This window comes from Cnephaeus nilssonii (genome assembly GCF_951640355.1).
Source record: "Cnephaeus nilssonii genome assembly, chromosome: X".
Lineage (NCBI taxonomy): Eukaryota > Metazoa > Chordata > Mammalia > Chiroptera > Vespertilionidae > Cnephaeus > Cnephaeus nilssonii.
Genome location: NC_137071.1, coordinates 100043694 through 100064303, shown reverse-complemented (window position 1 = coordinate 100064303; position 20610 = coordinate 100043694). Strand labels below are relative to the sequence as shown.

Below are 20610 nucleotides of genomic sequence, written 5' to 3'. Positions count from 1 at the left end.
GGATTGTTTTCTTAGTCTCTCTTTCTGTAAGTTCACTGTTGGTGCATAGAAATGTCATAGATTTCCTGGCGTTAATTTTGTAACCTGCTACATTACCAAATTCATTTATTAATTCTAATAATTTTTTGATGGAGTCTTTAGGGTTTTCTATGTACAGTATCATGTCATCTGCGAATAGGGACAGTTTTACTTCTTCTTTTCCAATTTCGATGCCTTTTATTTCTTCTTCTTGTCTAATCTCAATAGCTAATACTTCCAGTACTATGTTGAACAGGAGTGGTAAAAGCGGGCATCCCTGTCTTGTTCCTGTTCTTAGGGGAAATGGTTTTAGTTTTTGTCCATTGAGTATGATGTTGGCTGTGGTTTGTCATATATGGCTTTTATTAAGTTGAGGCATGATCCTTCTATTCCCACCTTGCAGAGAGTTTTCATCAGGAAAGGGTGTTAGATTTTGTCAAATGCTTTTTCTGCATCAATTGATATGACTATGTGGTTTTTCTCCCTCAATTTGTTTATGTGATGTATCACATTTATTGATTTGTGGATATTGTACCATCCTTACATCCCTGGAGTAAATCCTACTTGGTCATGATGTATGATCTTTCTGATGTACTGCTGGATCTCATTTGCTAGAATTTTGTTGAGGATTTTGGCATCTATGTTCATGAGTGATATTTGCCTGTAATTCTCTTTCATTATGTTGTCTTTATCTGGTTTTGGTATTAGGGTGATGCTGGCTTCATAGAATTAGCTTGGGAGGGTTCCTTCCTCGTGAATTTTTCTAAATAGTCTGAGGGGGATAGGTTTTGGTTCTTCCTTGAATGTTTGGTCAAACTCCCCTGTGTAGCCGTCTGGCCCTGGGCTTTTGTTTGCTGGAAGCCTTTTGATTACTGCTTCAATTTTTTCCATAGTTATTGGCCTATTTAGATGTTTAGATTCTTCCTGATTGAGTTTTGGAAGGTTTTATTTTTCTAGGAATATGTCCATTTCCTCCAGGTTGTCCAGTTTGTTGGAATAGAGTTGTTCATAGTATTTTTTAAGAATCCTTCATATTTCAGTGGGTCTATTGTTATTTCTCCTATTTCATTTCTTTTGTTATTTAATATATTTTATTGATTTTTTACAGAGAGGAAGGAAGAGGGACAGAGAGCTAGAAACATCGATGAAAGAGAAACATCGACCAGCTGCCTCCTGCACTCCCCCTACCAGGGATGTGCCCACAACCAATGTACATGCACTTGACCAGAATCGAACCTGGGACCTTTCAGTTCACAGACTGACGCTCTATCCACTGAGCCAAACTGGTTTCGGCTCCTCTTTCATTTCTGATTTTGTTTATTTGGGTCCTCTCTCTTTGCTTCTTGGTGATCCTGGTTAGAGGTTCATCAATCTTGTTTATCCTTTCAAAGAACGAGCTCTTGGTTTTGTTGATCTTTTGTAATGTTTTTTTGTGTGTTTTTTTTTGTTTGTTTGTTTTTAGTCTCTATGTCATTTATCTCCACTCTGATCTTTATTATTTCCTTCCTTCTGCTTACACTGGCTTTTCTTGTTGCTCTCTTTCTAACTCTTTGAGTTGTAGGGTTAGGTAATTTATTACCATTGTTTCTTGTTTTCTTGCAGTAGGCTTGTAGAGCTATGAACTTCCCTCTCAAGTCTGCTTTTGCTGTGTCCCATAGATTTTGGATTGTTGTGTTTTCATTGTTGTTTGTTACTATGATATGTTTTATTTCTTATTTGATGTCTCTGCTAACTCAGTCATTGTTTAATAGCGTGCTGTTTAGTCTCTATGTGTTTGATTTTTTTGGATTGTTTTTATTGTAGTTGATTTCCAGTTTTATGCCACTGTGATCTGAGAAGATGCTTGATATGATTTCTATCTTCTTGAATTTGAAGAGACTTTGCCTGTGACCCACTATATGGTCTATCTTTGAAAATGACCCATGTGCACTTGAGAAGAATGTATATTCTGTGGTTTTGGGGTGAAATGTTCTGAAGATGTCAATTAATTCCATCTGGTATAGTGAGTCATTTAGAATTGATGTTTCTTTGCTGATTTTTTGTTTAGAGGATTTGTCCAATGGTGATAGTTGGGTATTAACGTCTCCTACTATGATTGTATTGCTGTCAATCTGTCCCTTGATATCCTCCAGGAGTTTTTTTTTTTTTATGTACTTGGGTGCTCCTGTATTGGGTGTGTATATGTTTACCACAGTTATTTCTTCTTCTTGAGTTGCTCCCTTTAGTATTATGAAGTGGCCTTCCTTATCTCTTGTTATGTCCTTCATTTTGAGATCTAATTTGTCAGATATAATTATTGCTACCCCAGCTTATTTTTCATTTCCATTCGCCTGAAAAAATCTTTTTCCATCCCTTCACCCTCAGTCTGAGTGCGTCTTTTTTTCTGAGGTGGGTTTCTTGTAGATAGCAGATATATGGGTCTTGTTTTCTTTACCAATCTGTTAACATATGTCTTTTGATTGGGGCATTTAATCCATTTACATTTAAAGTTATTATTGATAGGTACTTGTTTGTCGCCATTGTTATTCTTTACCCCTGTGTTCCTTCTTCGCTTCCTATTTCTTTTTTTTAACAGCAGACCCTTTACCATTTCTTGCATTGCTGGTTTGGTGGTGATAAACTCCCTTAGTCCTTTTTTGTCTGTGAAGCTCCTGATTTCACCTTCAATTTTGATTGATAGCCTTGCTGGGTACAGTATTCTTGGATTCAGACCCTTCCTTTGCATGACGTTGTATATTTCATTTCATTCCCTTCTGGCCTGATGTGTTTCTGTTGAGAAATCAGTCGCTAGTCTGATAGGGGATCCTTTTTAGGTAACTTTCTGTCTCTCTCTGGCCACCGTTAAGATTCTTACTTTGTCACTGGTATTTGCCAATTTAATTACAATGTACCTTGGCGTCAGTCTTTTGGGGTTCATTTTTCTTGCAACTCTGTGAGCTTCTTGGATTTGTGTGGGTTTTTTCTTCCCTATATCAGGGAAATTTTCTGTCCTTATTTCTTCAAACAGCTTTTCTATTCCTTGCTCAGTTTCCTCTCCTTCTGGAACCCCTATTATGCAGATGTTGTTTTGTTTCGTGTTGTCTCAAAGTTCCCTTAGGCTCTCCTCATGCTTTCTAATTTTTTTTTCTAGAAGCTGCTCTATTTGGGTATTTTTTCCTACCTTGTCTTCTAGCTCACTGATGTGTTCCTCTGCTTCTTCTAGTCTACTCTTGATGCTTTCTATTGAGTTCTTTACAGCAGCAATGTCATATTTCATTTCTTCCTGGTTCTTCTTAATTTCCTCTTGGTTCTTACACATATTGTCGAATTTGTCTTTCATTCTTTTCATCCACCTTACGACCATTTCTCTGAATTCTTTCTCTGACAGGTTGCTTGCCTCCATTTCGTTTACTTCCTTTTTTGGTGATGCCTGCTTTTCTTTCATATTCGGGCTATTTCTTTTTCTCCCCATGATCTCTCTTCTCTGGGTGTCTGGTTATATAGTTCTCTCTCTCCTTTCTGTGAGGGAGTGTACAGCTCCTCTTAATCTGAGTGCTTGTGCCAATTGGGGACCGGTGTTCTCGGGTTTGCAGCTGTTCGGTGGGTGCCATAGTTTTAGATTCCCTGGGCATTTCAGGCATCCGATAACATCCACTTTCCCCTTCAAGCCTGGTCATCTGATTTTTGACAAAGTGCCAAGGTTAATTTATTTTGGAAAGGATAGACTTCTCACCAGATGGAGAAGTCCAAGAGGCAGGCGACATAGCACACTACCCAAGTCACGTGGAAAAACACCAGGGAAGTCTGGAGTCAGAGTCAGGAAAGGGGAGCCTTAAATTTCTTTATTGATTAAGATGTTACATATGTGTCCTTATTCCCCCATTACCCCCCCAACCCCTCCTCATGCTCTCACCCCCCTGTTGTCTGTGTCCATTGGTTAGGCTTATATGCATGCATGCAAGTCCTTTGGTTGATCTCTCCCCCTTATCCCCACCCTCCCCTATCTTCCCTCCGAGGTTTGATGGTCTGATCCATGTTTCTCAGACTCTGGATGTATTTTTGTTCATCAGTTTATGTTGTTCATTATATTCCATAAATGAGTGAGATCATGTGATGTTTATCTTTCTCTGACTGGCTTATTTCACTTAACATAATGCTCTCCAGTTCCATCCATGCTGTTGTAAATTGTAAGAAGTCCTTATTTTTTACCGCAGCATAGTATTCCCTTGTGTAGATGTACCACCGTTTTTTAATCCACTCTTCTGTTGATGAGCATTTAGGCTGTTTCCAAATCTTAGCTATGGTGAATTGTGCTGCTATGAACATAGGGGTGCATATATCCTTTCTAATTGGTGTTTCTAGTTTCTTGGGATATATTCCTAGAAGTGGGATCAATGGGTCAAATGGGAGTTACATTTTTAGTTTTTTGAGGAAACTCCATACTGTTCTCCACAGTGGCTGCACCAGTCTGCATTCCCACCAGCAGTGCATGATGGTTCCTTTTACTCCGCATCCTCTCCAGCACTTGTCGTTTGTTGATTTGTTGATGATAGCCATTCTGACAGGTATGAGATGGTACCTCATTGTCATTTTGTTTTGCATATCTCGGATGATTAGTGACTTTGAGCATGTTTTCATGTGTCTCTTGGCCTTCCTTCTGTCTTCTTTCAAAAAGTATATATTTAGGTCCGTTGCCCATTTTTTGATTGGGTTGTTTTATCTTCCTATTGTTAAGTTGTATGAGTTCCCTGTAAATGTTGGAGATTAAGCCCTTATCAGTGATAACATGGGCAAATAAATTCTCCCACGCAGTGGGCTTTCTTGTTGTTTTGTTCATGGTTTCTTTTGCTCTGTATTTATCTTTTTATTCATCAGGTTATAATGTTATTTATTATCCATAAATGATAACACTACATTTTTATAGAAAAACTAAGATATGCTTTCAAAATACCCCTTAGGTAAATAGCTTTATTGTATTAAAAAGTCCACCATTCTACATTTAAATTTAATGAAAACACAAGCATTGGAGCCTTAATATTCTTCAACTGTGAAGGACTATGATCTGTTCTTTTAATTCTTCTCTTAATCAAGTTAATGTTGATCTTTCTACTTTAGAATTTGAAAAAAATTTTCTGGGTGTTATTTTCTTACAGACTTAACCACTTAAATATATTATTCTGTAGTAAACCATTGGAGTGATCATCTCTGAGGAAACTGAAATCCTCCCAGGGACAGAATAGAAAAGGCAAGCTAGGGTTATTTTGGCAGAGAATCTATAAGTTTTAGAGATCAATATTTTAACTTCTACACTGATTTGGTGGTAAAAGAAAATATAAATTGGTGTTCATTTTTTAGAATTAGAAGTAATCCGGGAAAGGTCTAATGGCTCATTTTTCTTTGGGCTTTTTGTCTGGAATATATTTAAGGCAAAAGAAACAAGGCAAGAGGAAATTCATTTGTTTGAGTACAACTTCCTCTCCTGTTTTTTACAACACTTTCCTTTTTTCTTTATAATTGTGTCTGTACTCTTTCAAATATAACTGTTTGAAAAATACCTTGATTGCTTCCTCCCTTTTTTTCTCAGTTGCTATATTCATTCCAATTCTGTCTCTCTTTATGACTATGCTAGGCTATCATTTCAGTGAGGAGAGAAAGGCCCTAATATGAACTAGTATTGGGAATAAAATGAATCAGTAAGATCTTTTGAAACCATACAGGATATTTTGGGAAGCAGCAATTATACAATGTTAAAGAAAATAATCCTAACAGCTTAAGGGAAAGAACATTTCAAAAGTCTTGATTTAGTAACCAAGAACTTGATTAAATATTCTTGTAGTTCCTGTTAGGCCAGATAGAAGACCAGATAACCCCAGGAGGAAAAGTAATCTTGTTCTCAATACTGTTAAGCAGACTTTTAATTTGGAAGTTCTTTTGAGACACTGTAAGAGCACTTGATTAGTACTATGTAAAAGTATGTTTGTAATTAGCCTGGTTTTTGGCTAATTATGTGATAAAAATTGCTTCCTATCCCTTTTCCTCCACTTTTCTGTTTCCATTTTCAATTTCATCTGGAATGCTCAAAATACTTCAAAGACATTGTAACTGTGCACAAACTTCATTTCTTTTTTTTTTAAATATATTTTATTGATTTTTTACAGAGAGGAAGAGAGAGGGATAGAGAGTTAGAAACATCGATGAGAGAGAAACATCGATGAGCTGCCTCTTGCACACCCCCTACTGGGGATGTGCCCGCAACCAAGGTACATGCCCTTGACCGGAATTGAACCTGGGACCCTTGAGTCCGAAGGCCGACGCTCTATCCACTGAGCCAAACCGGTTTCGGCCAAACTTCATTTCTTTAGTATAACCTTTTCTCCTTTCTTTCCTTTTGATTCAAACTGGCCTTTCCCAGAACCCTGACTCACCTGCCTCCTTCTCCCTTTCATATCCACTTCCTGAATAATTAAGCCCTCAGGACAATGAGGTTCAAATAATCTTAGGAACAAAGCCTCTGGTCTGTTGACCACAGAGATAGAGTTTTGATCAGGTCAAAGTAGAGATAACATCTAATCTTCAGTTATGTTTTAGCTCCAGGCCCAGTAAAGCAGCAAAACCAGATGCACTGATCAACCACCCCCTACTCTAGTGCTGACCAATCAGTAGAGACCACGACCCTAACTCCCTTAGTCACCATAATTAATGATTTCCCCCCTATACAACCCATTCCCTGGAAGCTATTGGGGAATCTAGGTCTCTGAGTATTACCTCACCTATGACTTCAGGCCTGAGCCACTATCTAAAAATAAAACCTTACTTTCTTTGCTGAAAACTCCTATTCATGTCTTACTGGGCTTTGATGCACACAGGCAAACGGACCTCTTTAGTCCAGTGACAACATCATAAAAACACTATATCTACCCTGGAATGACCACCTCCAGATTACTTTCATGTGACAGAAATATATTTAAGATATTGTTTTTGAGAAGTTTCTGTTATTGGAGGTGAATGACTTTTCTGATACATATTAAGTTCTCAGTTCAAATATTTTTTTGTTTCTTTCATTGCATTTCTTGACATTTTTAAATTATGTATTTGTGGTTTTGTTGTTATTGTTTGTGTTCCCTACTATAATGTCAACTCTATGACTACAGAGACTGTGTTTGTTTAGTATACCACAACACTAACTTCCTTCATCACCACGATTGATGATTTTGGCCCTATAAAACCCATCCTCTGGAAGCCATTGGGGAGCCAAGTCTTTGAGCATCAGCTCACCTATGACTTCCCCTGGCAGGCCACTTACTAAAAATAAACCCTTGCTTTTTTTGCTGCAAGCTCCTGTTCCTGTTTTATTGGGTTTTGACACATACAGGCAAATGAACTCCTTTAGTCCAGTATCAACATTAGCATTAAAAACCATAGCAGTTGTCAGATTTGACAAGACACAAAAATATCCTCCACCTACCACCGTCTTCAGCACCATCAGGAAAGACAACAAAATTAAAGTATTTATGCTCTTGTGTTATCTACTATAGGCAAACAAACACAAAAGTCCACTAGATTAGAAATGTTTCAAATAGACATACCACAATGAAAAAATTTAATGCACATTAAAATTTTGCCTCCCAATTCCTGACTTGGGTTATATTCCCACACAAAGATATTGAGGAAGAAAGGAGCATGAATATTAAGGATGTACTTTATGATCATTTTAAGAGATTTTCAATAAGAAGCAAATATAAATTAAACCCATCAGATATAGTGTCCACTCTATCCTAATATATAAAAACCCTGGGTTGTAATGACCAGTAACGAATCAGGCTGACCAACTGGAAGTCAGTGCTGGCCCTGCCCGCAAGCAAGCAGTAAGGGGTAATCAGGCAGGCAGGCAGAGGGGTTAGGGGTGATCAGGCAGGCAGAGGGGTTAGGAGTGATCAGGCAGGCAGACCAGCGGTTAGGGGTGATCAGGTAGGCAGGTAAGTGGTTAGGGGCGATCAGGTAGGCAGGCCAGCGGTTAGAGGAGATCAGGTAGGCAGGCCAGCAGTTAGGGGTGATCTAGTAGGCAGGCAAGCGGTTAGGGGAGATCAGGTAGGCAGAAAGCCCCTCGCTGGGCTGGCCCCGCCCCCAAGCAAGCAGTTAGGGGCAATCAGGCAGGCAGGCAGAGTGGTTAGGGGTGATCAGGTAGGCAGACCAGCAGTTACGGGAGATCAGGTAGGCAGACAGCCCCTTGCTGGGCTGGCCCCGCTCCCAAGCAAGTGGTTAGGGGCAATGAGGCAGGCAGACAGAGGGGTTAGGGATGATCAGGTAGGCAGACCAGCAGTTAAGGGTGATCAGGTAGGCAGACCAGCAGTTAGGGGTGATCAGGTAGGTAGGCGAGCGGTTAGGGGTGATCAGGTAGGCAGACCAGCAGTTAGGGGTGATCAGGTAGGTAGGCGAGCGGTTAGGGGTGATCAGGTATTGCAGGGCTGGCCCCGCCCCCCAGAAAAGAAAGAGAGAGGCCCAGGCCAGCCAATCCATTGCACCCCAGCCTGTCACCTGCAGAGGGAGGCCACCGGTGGCAGGGGAGGGGGGCAGCACTGCACAGATGGCAAGCAGTGGCAGCGGCGGGGGTGGGGCCAGCTGCCTGTAGCCCACGGAAGGAAAGCCCTGATAGGCCCTGATCTCAGGCCAGGCCTAGGGACCCTACCTGAGGGGTCCCGGGTTGTGAGAGGGTACAGGCCGGGCTGAGGGACCCCCCCCCCCCCGAGTGCACGAATCTTCGTGCACCGGGCCGCTAGTATAAATATGAAAGAAAAACTTTGATAATGAAATTCAAACTAGACAGAAATAAAATGCAGACATAATTGTAAATAAGAAATTTACCTGCTTGATGGCTGTAACAGTTATAACAAAGAAAAGTGGAAGTCCACTGGTAACTGGGCTAGTTGGTGTATCTACTGTGACCTAGGTAAAGAAATTAAATTGAAAGTAAAATAAAAATAGTCAATAACTTATATGCAGTCTGTACATGCAAAATTTTCAGACAGAATGCAGACAAAACTTATTCTGGTAGCAGGGTGGATGTTAACTTTCATTAAAACAAAAGCAATCCACACAGCAGTTAGTTTAAGAAAATACTTTTAAATCCGGTTTAGTTTTCATCACAGGTTGAATTAACTAATCTCTTTACTGAAATATATCCATTCATTTACCATCTATTTGTTGAGCACCATTCTGTCAGCCCCCTGCACTATTATCAGCCAGGCTCTAGAGATGCTGCTTTAAACATATGGAGAAAAGTCCCTGACCACATACAGCTGGCAGCTTACAGGGAAAACCAGGCATTAAACAAATATCTTGAGACCTGAAGAGTAAACAGAAGTTAACTAGATGAAAGAGGGGTGCTTTCCAGGAACAGTAAACAGTGTATACAAAGCCTCTATAGCAGGAGGGAGTGTTATACAGGTAAAGAAATAAAGGAAGCCAGTAACCAAAGCATGTGGTGTGAGACAGGGCTGGAGAGGGAGACAGGCCAGACCAGTGGTCGGCAAACTCATTAGTCAACAGAGCCAAATATCAACAGTACAACGATTGAAATTTCTTTTGAGAGCCAAATTTTTTAAACTAAAACTTCTTCTAACGCCACTTCTTCAAAATAGACTCGCCCAGGCCATGGTATTTTGTGGAAGAGCCACACTCATGGGGCCAAAGAGCCGCAATGTGGCTCGCGAGCTGCAGTTTGCCGACCACCGTGCCAGACCAAGCAGGGCCCTCTATGCTAGAATTCATTCTTTATCCCACAAACAGTGGGAAATAATTGAAGCTTTTAACCAGGGAGAGTTCACATAAAGAGAACTACATTTTGAAAAGATTTTCATTGCACTGTGGAAAATAAAATGGAAGGGAACAAGAACAGAGGCAGGGATTCCTTTTAGGAGGCTACTGTTCTAATCCAGATAAAAGATCATGGATTGGATGAGGGGAGTAGCAGCAGACATAGAAAGATGTTCCAGAGATATTTAGGAGGCAAAAATGGCAGGACTGATAAGGGATTTCTTATAAGGGGTAATTAAAGATGTCTTCCAAGTATCAGGTTAACATAGCTGGTGGATATTGTCATTCACTGAAATAGGCAACATTGAAAGAGAATAAGAATTAGATTTGAGTGACAGAGAACCATGAGTTGCATCTGCCCTCACAATTCATTGACTCTCATCTCTAACCCCCACACAGACCTGCCCCTGCCACAAATACTGTGTTGCAGAAGCTGGCTTTTACATGGCTCTGTGCCTTCACACAGACTGATACCAGTTTCTAATCCTTCAAGGCTCAGTTCAGATATCACCTACTCTTTGAAGCCTTTTCAAGCTCCTCTTGGGTAGAAAAAAAAAATCATAACTTCTACCATATCCCTACAATATTTTGCTAATGCTTCTTTTATGACTTTTACTAAATTAAATTAAGTGAATAGATGACTAATTTTGGCTATACATAAATTCCTTTAAGGATAGAAAAGCCATATCTTCATTGTACCTGTTAAAATCTTTGTTGTCTGGCACATAAGAGGTGCTTGCTATATGTTCACTAAATTGAACTGAGATGCGCTATAAGCCAAGTGGAAAGATTCATGTTCACAATCCTCTATGTAGTTTATTTTATGCTCTTCTGTAAGACATCTTACCATGAATGTAGGGGAGCCCCTTTTAAAGTGCCCCATCATTCAAAATTGAAATTGGCTCTTTCCCATATCACAAACCAGATTGGTTTTAAGTAGCAGGGCCAAATTAAATTACAGTACCATTTACTCAAAAACTTAAACTGGATAAACAGAAGCACTTAATACCAATAAGGCATTTCAGCAATTTCATTGGAATGTTTCTGCTTTGTTTTAAAAAATGAAATGAGGGGGGAAAGTACCTTTAATATAGTAAAATTTTCAGTGGTTGATTTTGGCAAGGGAAATATTTTAATAGTTAATAGACTTAAAATGGAAGATGCAATTTACAATGTCTAAATACTAGGCTTTCACCCTTAAAGTAAATGAATGAAGAGCATAACTAATAATCAGGAAGATAAGTGATATACTTTCAATTAAGCTGAAACTAGTGTTTAATAAAGTAAACTATTAACCTAAACTATTTTCAAGTTTGATATATACCAATGCGTTTAATGGTATATAATACATGTGCTTCAAGTGTGAACAAAAATATGAAATCCATAAAAGTTTTAAAAAAAATAACAGCTGCAACAAATTTTCTAGTAAAAGTGCTCCTTTAGAAATATATAAAATAATATAAACCTTAAAATATAATATCGGTACTTTCAAAAGTATTATTATAATAAGCCCTGAAACATCTTTTTAATCACAGGTCATTTTAAGATTAGAAGTAGAGTGAAAATTTGTTTGAAGTAATTAAGTTTCTAAAAGTGGAGTGGCAGTTTATGGAGTTCTTACCTGTACAAGGAAAATTATGAGAAAATAAAAATTTGCAATTCTTCTAAACTGTTCAAACAGATTCTTTGGGAGAAAATTCCAAAGTGTATACTGTAAAGAAGAAAGAAAAAAATATATGATCAGAAAGCAAACTTTAAAAATCTTAGCAATGACTCATATGGGCCAGGTTATCACTACACTTTGAAAACATGTTAAAACCCAATGCACAGCCAGTGTGGCTCACTGATTGAGCATCGGCCTATGATCCAAGGGCACCAATTCGACTGCTGGTCAGGGCACATGCCCAGGCTATGGGCTTGAACCCTAGTAGGGGGCGTGCAGGAGGCAGTCAATTAACTTTTCTATCTATCCCTCTCCCTTCCTCTCTCTAAAATCAATAAAAACATTTTTAAAAAACATACCCAAACCTCATACATACAAATAAGCATATACTTAGAGATATAGTAAATAAACACTTTTGAGTAATAAAGTTTCACATTGACCATTACAATTGGGTCATCTAGTCCCAGACCTCTGCCTTCTCTGACCTGATTTAAATTAGGTTCCTTGTTATGTGCTCTCATATCATCCAACACTTCCTTGATAACACTTGTTGCAGTGAATAATATATGCATGCACTTTTATTAAAATTTCTCCCTTAATAGGCAATGACACTAAGTGGACACTCAATAAATTAGTTGGATGAATGAATGAACAAATTAATTCCTCTGGAGTCTTGATCACAATCACAGATATAACTCTGTCCCAACCAGTACCTCCCAGATCCATGACAGCTGAGGTGTACACATAACCCTGGGCCACAGAGGACTTTCATTATAATCAACAACATATCACCCTGGGATTTTGTAATTGGTAATAGATAAAGGTTTTAATGCTAAACTGCACATGGGCAGGAGGAGAGACCTCTTGGGCCAACTGTCAAATCACATAGACTTTTTTACTGATACCGTAAGCACAAGGACTGAGTCAGTTAAAAATCACCAGAGGAAGTTGAATTTTCTAGATACTTGAATAAAAAAAGACCAGAAACCAGTAAGAAAGAAATTTTTCTTAAGCTAAATATCTAAATTTATACTAATGTGAGAAAGTATCTATTAAATTAAGTGAAGTGAATGAAAAGCCAAAGTCACAGAACATGGGAATTTACTGCTAACCCCTCTTTAAAAGGCATATGGGTTCGATTCCCCAAGGGAATACCAAGAAAATGAAGATGAATGGAGGGAAACATGTTCATTGATGCAGCTCCATTAAAACTAACAGACAACCTACAAGGTTCTTCCCCCAAGTTTCAGAAGTGCCTCAAGGAAGCCCATTCAAAATTAAGTGCAGAATTGTGTGTGCATGAACATCAGTTGGGAGAAGAGTCCACATTTTCATCAGATACCCAAGGCAGCTTATGACCAAAAATAAAAGGGATCAAAACCACTGATCAACTTTTTGTGTGTAATTAAAGTTTATTTGAGCACAAAATACTTTCTCTGTCTATAAAATTTGTTTCCTGGCCTAGGGAATCAGATCTTTCCGGACAACTATAGCCAGCATAGTTCTGTGAATATATACATGAGTGGCTAGAGCCACTTCACCAAAGTGTCTCTCTTTCATTAGGTTTTCTTCAGGGAGATGAAGAAGGCATCTGGATGAAGATCTGGGAAGATTTTGAGTGGGCCAGGCAATTAGGCTATACCTTGAGGAAGCCCACCATCTCCATGGATATCTCTATTGCAGGTATCCACTGAGGCTAAAAATCACATGATTTCACTCATATGTAGGATATAAAACTGAAAATCATGGACACAAACAACAGTGTGGGAGTTGCCACAGAGAAGGGATGGGTGTGAAAGGGGCCTAATATATGGTGACAAAAGATGATTTGACTTTGGGTGGTGGGTACACAGTGCAATATACAGATCTTTTAACATGGAAATCTACACCTGAAACCTAGGTGACCCTTTTAACCCATGTCACCCCAATAAATTTAATTTTAAAAACTTTAAAAAACAAAACAAACAAACAAAACACTGATCCAGTCACTTTGAAGCTGATGTAGTCTGAATCAGCACTTAACTGTTTCAACAGCAGACTAACAGCTGAACTTTTGGCTTGCTGACATTTTGTTCCCTAACTAAAGGTAAACATCAAGAACTGTGAGAGTCCTCTGATGGCTCCTAACACATAAAAGGAAACATTTTTTTTTTACTAGGGTGACTTGGTTCTTTTACCATTTTTCTACCTTCCTAAAGAACAGGTTCCTTGAGGAACTCAGGTTATTCCCTTTACTGGAAACTACTACTATATGCCCTCTTCTTTCCTATTTCAGTTCATGAGCTATAACTACACAGATGGACTTAGAGGGTATTATGCTAATTAGGTATGGTGCTAGGTGGATACTGGAAATATCAGAGGAAACACTTGTCTAACCACTATGCTGTATACCTGAAACTAATACAAAATAATATTGAATATAAACTAGAATTTTAAAAAATGTAAAAAGTACAGCAGAGGTAAACAGTCAATAATCAATATATATATCCCCAATATGCAAATAGACCAAACAGCGGAACAACCAAACAACCAAACAGCGCTATGATGTGCGCTGACCACCAGGGGCACACGCAGAACATGGTGGGCGTTGGCCATGGTGGGATGGTAGAGCAGGTGAGCGGGGGAGCCAGACTAAGGCGGGGCACTGGTCGCTGCCTCTGGTGGTTACTGAAAATTCTTTGCTCCCATGCGCCATGGTCCTGCCTAGCGCTGGCACCTGCTGCTGGCGCCAGAGCCACCGTTCCCACCCACTGCCAGCCCCAATCACTCAGTGCTGTCAGCGGGTGTGAGTGGTGGCTGCTGGCCCCGATCACTCCTGAGGGCTTCTCCACCTCGCCCTGCTCCTGAGGGGCGATCAGGGCAGCATCCACCATTTGCATCCCCTGCTGGCACCAGCCCTGCTTGCATCCACTGCTGGCACCAGCCCCAATCACTCTGTGCCATCAGTGGGTGCAAGCGGGGCCGGCACCATCAGCACATGGGAGCTGCGGTGGCAGGAGCGGGAGGGGCCAGATGTGGATGCAGAGAATAGGCCGAGACCCGCCCCTGTGCCTACTGCAGCCTCATGGCCCACAGTTCCTTTCAAGGTGCATGAATTCGTGCACTAGGCCCCTAGTATTATAATAACTATGTATGGTGACAGATGGGTACTAAACTTATTGGGGTGATCACTTAGTAAGCTATATGAATGTCTAATCACTATGATGTACACCTGAAACTAATATAATATTGTATGCCAACTGTACTTGAAAAAATAAAAATATTGAAAAAACCTCAAAATTCCAAACAAACAAAAAAAAACAAAAAAGGTCAGAGAGCATATCATAGCCCCTTTACCACAGGTGCCTAACAAGAAATCTTGATTAAAATTTGTGTGTTGGTCATTTACTCTTTTGCTCTAACTCAAAAAATGTCATATAGCATACCTTATTTTAAGGAAGACCAAGAAAAATCTGATCTAAATTTAAATTGAATTAAAGCCATATATAACAAGTTATTCAAATTGATTTGTTTACCTAAATAGTAGTCTCAGACTTAGTTGCTACAAACCAATTACAATGTTAATTCACAGGAAGAAAATGTTTGTAGCATTTCTTTCATTAACAATGAGAATGGAGTTTCTTGGGGGGCCATAAGTACTTACTCAAAGAAGTAAGTGGATCTTAAGATGCAATTATAAAATTGAATAGCAACACTGACATATAGAATATGTTTAAAATGGATTCTACAGAAAACTGCCAGCTTTCCAAATATATACAATGTACTTAACAAATACTCTGTAGTGAATATAATTGGTACATAAATGTGGCCTCTAAAGATGCAATTATGGGGGGAGGTGTTAAGATGGTGGCAGAGTAGATGGATCTTTCTAGCACCTAATTCCAGAACCAAACTGGAATTAAAACTAAACTGGGGAATATTCACCCTGAATTACCACCTGAAGACTGGCTGTAGAGGAGGCCTTTAAACAAGGAAGGGCAGAAACAACCTGGAGACTGGCAGAAAGGGCAGGGTCATGAAAGGGGATGGCCCAGCTCCTAGGAAGGTAGGCCCAAGGGTAAGGAGGGTTCCCCCAGAAAGAAGAGAGGTCAGGTCCCCAGGCTGGGCATCCCAGAGCCAGCAGTAGCCACCCACATCTATCAGGGAGCAGAGACTCCCAGAGACAAAGCAACTTTTTTTTTAAGGGCTGCCACACAGGATTTTCTTTCCCACTTACTCACCCTAGTTTTCACAGAGGGAAAGTGATACAGACTGGAGTAGCCTGAGGAGAGACAGGTGTGGAAGGAGTTGGGGAGAGTCTCTGGGGAGTTGCTGTCGAGATACCTGTGCTAGGTCATCCCCCCCACCATATCAGAGCAACCATTTTTCCAGAGAGGCAGAAGTCTGTGGAAAGGCAAGTACTCTGCCACCCTGGGATACAGTTTGCCCCACCCTAAGCAATCCCACTCACTCCACCCTCTAAAATCCAGCACACTCCATCCTGCATCTCAAGAGGAGGCAGTGGTCTCAGTAAGTGCTTTGGAGTGGGTTCATCCCTCCCCCATTACCAGGAACCTGGTTGGCACTTCCTGTCACTGGTGAGCTGGTAGAAACTCGTGGCTTCTGGCAGACCCAACAGACTGCCTAAGAGGGGTTCCACCCTGCCGAGGTCAGGGAAATATTCCAGGAGAGACTTAGTGGACTGGCTCTGGGACAGGCAACACACCCACTATCGTCCCTTAATTCTGAATGTTTGCTGACCGGCCTCAGGGCCCCATGGTGCTAAAAAAAAAAACAGTCTACAAGCTCAGCTGGGCCCCTCCCGTGGGCAGCAAAGCCCAGTGCAGGCAGCCACAAGATGTGGATCGCATGAAGCTTTGAACAGGTACCCGAGAGCCAAACGTGGCCAGCTTCTGACATTGGTTAACACAAAAGTATCTCCTGGGAGGCTGGAAATCAGCATGCAAAACAGCCTCACAACATAAAAGCAGGATCCAAAAGGAAAACCTAGCAGTCACTAAAATCTGCTGAGGCGAACTTTACTCCCATGGTTATTCTCTTTTTCATTTTTATTGCTTTGGTATTATTATTGTTACTATTATTCTCTGTTCTCTTTTATTTCTTTCATATCTCTTATTTGTCTCCTTTTCTTACTGTTATTTTCTTGCGCTAGATCTTTCCTTCTTTTCATAATTCTTTTATTTTTATTTTTTAGCATTTTCCTTTGTCCATTCTTTATTGTTATTTTTTCTTTCTGATCTTTCCTTTCAGAATCTTTTCTCTTCTACTATTCTTTTTATTTTATTATTGTTGTTGTTCTTTCACCTTTTACTATTCTTTTATTTGAAATATATTTTTATTGATTTCAGAGAGGAAGGAAGAGGGAGAGAGAGATAGAAACATCAATGATGAGAGAGAATCATTGATTGGCTGCCTCCTGCATGCCCCTCACTGGGGATCAAGCCCACAACCCGGGCATATGCCCTTGACCAGAATCGAACCTGGGACCCTTCAGTCCGCAGGCTGACACTCTATCCACTGAGCCAAACCGGCTAGGGCTCTTTTATTATTCTTATCTTTTCTCTTTCCTAACGCTCTTTTCTCTTGTGGTTGTTTTTGCTGTTATTGTTGGATCCTTTTGTATGTTTTTCTTTCATTTCCTCTTTTGCTTGTTTTGTTCCATCAGCACCTGTACAACAGCTCACATGACGTGGTTGGGGTTGAGCCTCACAGTCAGCCAGCTTGAGAGGAGAACACACCCATGAATGGTACAACAATAATCAAGACCAAATTATAACAGGAAAGCCCAAACAACACACAAAATGGTCATTCCTAGGGCAGACAGCTCAGGAGTTCAAGGAGACTGCACCACTGGGTCCTACAGGAGTATTATAACAAAAGGCAAATGTTAAAGACAAAGAGAGAATCTTAAGGGCAGAAAGAGAGAGATGGCCAGTTACCTACAAGGGAGCTCCCATAAGGCTGTCAGCTGATTTCTCAACAGAAACACTAAATGCCAGGAAGAAATGGCATGAAATATTCCAAGTAATGAAAAGCAAGGATCTGAAATCAGAGTACTCTATACAGCAAGACTATTATTCAAAACTGAAGATTAAAGAAAGAGCTTCTAAGACAAAAACAAATCAAAACAATATAAAACACACACACACACACACACACAACTAAACTAAAGGAATTTAGTATCACAAAGCTGGCATTGCAAGAAATGCTAAAGGGTCTGTTGTAAGAAGTAGAAGTGGGAGAGAGAGAGATAGGAACATAGGCAAAAAAAGAATAAAAATAACAATGAATAAGTACCTATTAATAATAACCTTAAATATAAATGGATTAAATGCTGCAATCAAAAGACACAGTGTAGGTGAATAGATAAGAAAACATGACCCATATATATGCTGTTTAAAAGAGACCCACCTCAGAATGAAAGAGTCACACAGGATGAAAGAAAAGGGGTGAACAAAATTTCCATGCAAATTAAAACAAAAACAAAGTGGGTATAGTAATACTTATAACTGACAAAATAGACTTCAAAACAAAGGCCATAACAAGAGACAGAGATGATCACTACATAATACTAAAGGGATGGACCCACTAAGAGGATATACTATAACTCTGGTAAAAATATATGCATTGAATATATGAGCCCCTAAATATATTCAGAAGCTCCTGGAGGACTTTAGGGAGATACAGACAGCAATAGAGTCATAGTAGGGCACTTTAGCACTTCAATAACATCACTGGATCGATTTTCCAGACCCCCCCCCCCCCGAAAAAAAAATCAACAAGGAAACAGTGACCTTAAATGACACACTAGGATCAGATGGATTTAATTGAATCTAAAGGTAGGCCACATGCTAGGACACAAAATAAGCCTTTACAAGTTCAGGAAGACTGAAATCATATCAGGTATCTTCTTGGATCACAATGGCAAGAAACTAGAAATGAACTAAAATAAAAATAAAATAAAAAACACCTCAAAAACATTCAAACACATGGAGTCTAAAAAGCATGTTATTAAACAATGCATGGGTTACCAATGAGATCAAGGAAGAAATAAAAAAAACACACAACTTCCTGGAAACAAATGAAAATGAACACAAAGTAACCTCAAACATATGGGACACAGTGAAAGCAGTCCTGTGAGAGAAAACCATAGGTTTACAGACCTACCTCAAGAAACAAGAAAAAGCTCAAATAAATGGTCTAACACTACAACTAAAAGAATTAGAAAAAGAACAAGAAAAAGCCAAAGGACTACAAGGGAATAATAAAAATCAGAGTGGAAATAAATGACATACAGCCTTAAAAAAACTACAAAAGATCAATGAAACCAAAAGCTAGTTCTTTGAGAAGATAAAAAAAATGATAAACCTTTAACCTGACTCATCAAAAAACAGAGGATCCAAATAAATAAAACCAGAAATGAAGGAGGTCAAAGAACAATGGACAGCACAGAAATAAAAAGGATTGTAAGAAAATACTATGAACATCTAAATTGCACAACCTAGATGAAATGGACAAATTCATGGAAATATACAATCTTCTAAAATTCAATCGGGAGGAATCAGAAAACATGAATAGGCTGATAACAGTTTAAAAAGTGAAGCAGCAATCAAGAAACTCCCAGCAGACAAAAGCCCTGGACTAGATGGCTTCACAGGTGAGTTTTACCAAACATTCAAAGAATTAACACCTATCCTTCTTTGAAACTCTTTTTAGGAGGCCAACATTATCCTAATTCCAAAAAAGATAAAGAAAGACACTACAAAGAAAGAAAATTGCAGGCCAATATCCCTGATGAACATAGATACTAAAATCCTCTACAAAATATCAACAAATCAAATCCAGCAATACATTAAAAAGATCATACACTATGACCAAGTGGGATTTATTCCAGGGATACAAGGCTGGTACAGTATTTGCTAATCAATAAATGTGATACATGACATAAACAAAATGAAGGATAAAAATCACATAATCATATCAATAGATGCAGAAAAGCATTTGAAAAAATCCAATACCCGTTTTTGATAAAAATTCTCAGCAAAGTTGGACTAGAGGGATCAAAACTCAACATAACAAAGGCCACACATGACAAAACTACAGCCAACATCATACTCAATGGGCAAACACTAAAAGTGTTTCCCTTAAGAAGAGAGCATGACAGGGATATCGGCTTTCACCACTCTTATTCAATACTAGAGGCCCAGTGCGCGAGGAGGCACCCCGCCTCCTGCTGTGTGAGGAGGCACCCCGTGGGGGGCCAGGACCCTTGCCTGACCCAGGTAGCGCCAGCCAACACATTGTGTCCGCCGAGGTGGGGGCAGGCCCTCCTGTGTGTTGTGTCTCTGCTTCGGCCCACCCCCAGCCCCAGCCTCTCCATGTGTTGTGTCTCCAATCTGGCCCGCCCCCAGCCGCAGCCTCCCCGTGGCCGCTGAGGCTCAGTCCCCTCCTGCCCATCTGTGTGTGCAGCTCCTCCTGAGTGGTCGTAATGCAACCTCCTCCTGAGCGGTCATGACGTCCAGCTAATTAGCATATTCCCTGTTTATATATAGATAGATAGTACTGGAAGTCCTAGCCACAGCAATTAGACAGGAAGAAAAAAATCAAAGGCATCCAAATTGGAACGGAGGAAGTAAAACTCATTCGCAGATGACATGATATTGTATATAGAAAACCCTAAAGATTCCACCAAAAAACAACTATTTAATAAATGAATATGGCCAAGAAGTAGGATGCAAAATTAACATCAGAAAATCGATGGTGTTTGTATACACCAATAACAAACTATCAAAAGGAGAAACTAAAATAACCATACCACTTACCATTGCAACAACAACAACCAAAAATAACATACCTAGGAACAAACTCAACTAAGGAGGTAAAAGACCTGTACTCAGAAAACTATAGGACATTGAGGAAGTAAAAAGAGAAAGATACAAACAATTAGAAGCATATACAGTATTCATGGTTTGGAAGAATTAACATCATTTAAATGTCTATACTACCCCAAGATATGTATAAATTCAATGCAATTCCTATTAAAATACCATCAGCATATTTCACAGATCTTGAAATTATATTCCAAAAATTTATATGAATGCAAAAGACCTCAAATAGCTGCAGCAAACTTGAGAAAG

At 39.6% G+C, this 20610-nt stretch overlaps 1 protein-coding gene across 2 annotated transcripts in view; it reads right to left on the bottom strand.

Moving 5' to 3' along the window:
- ATP11C (ATPase phospholipid transporting 11C (ATP11C blood group)) overlaps nucleotides 1-20610 on the bottom strand; it is a 235943-nt gene that overhangs the window by 103049 nt on the left and 112284 nt on the right. For both annotated transcript variants that reach the window (XM_079765342.1, XM_079765343.1), the window contains exons 3-4: nucleotides 11432-11521; nucleotides 8860-8940 (exon numbers count right to left, since the gene is read on the bottom strand). In XM_079765342.1, the coding sequence (XP_079621468.1) occupies nucleotides 8860-8940; nucleotides 11432-11521 (171 nt within the window). The remainder of the gene's footprint in view (nucleotides 1-8859; nucleotides 8941-11431; nucleotides 11522-20610) is intronic.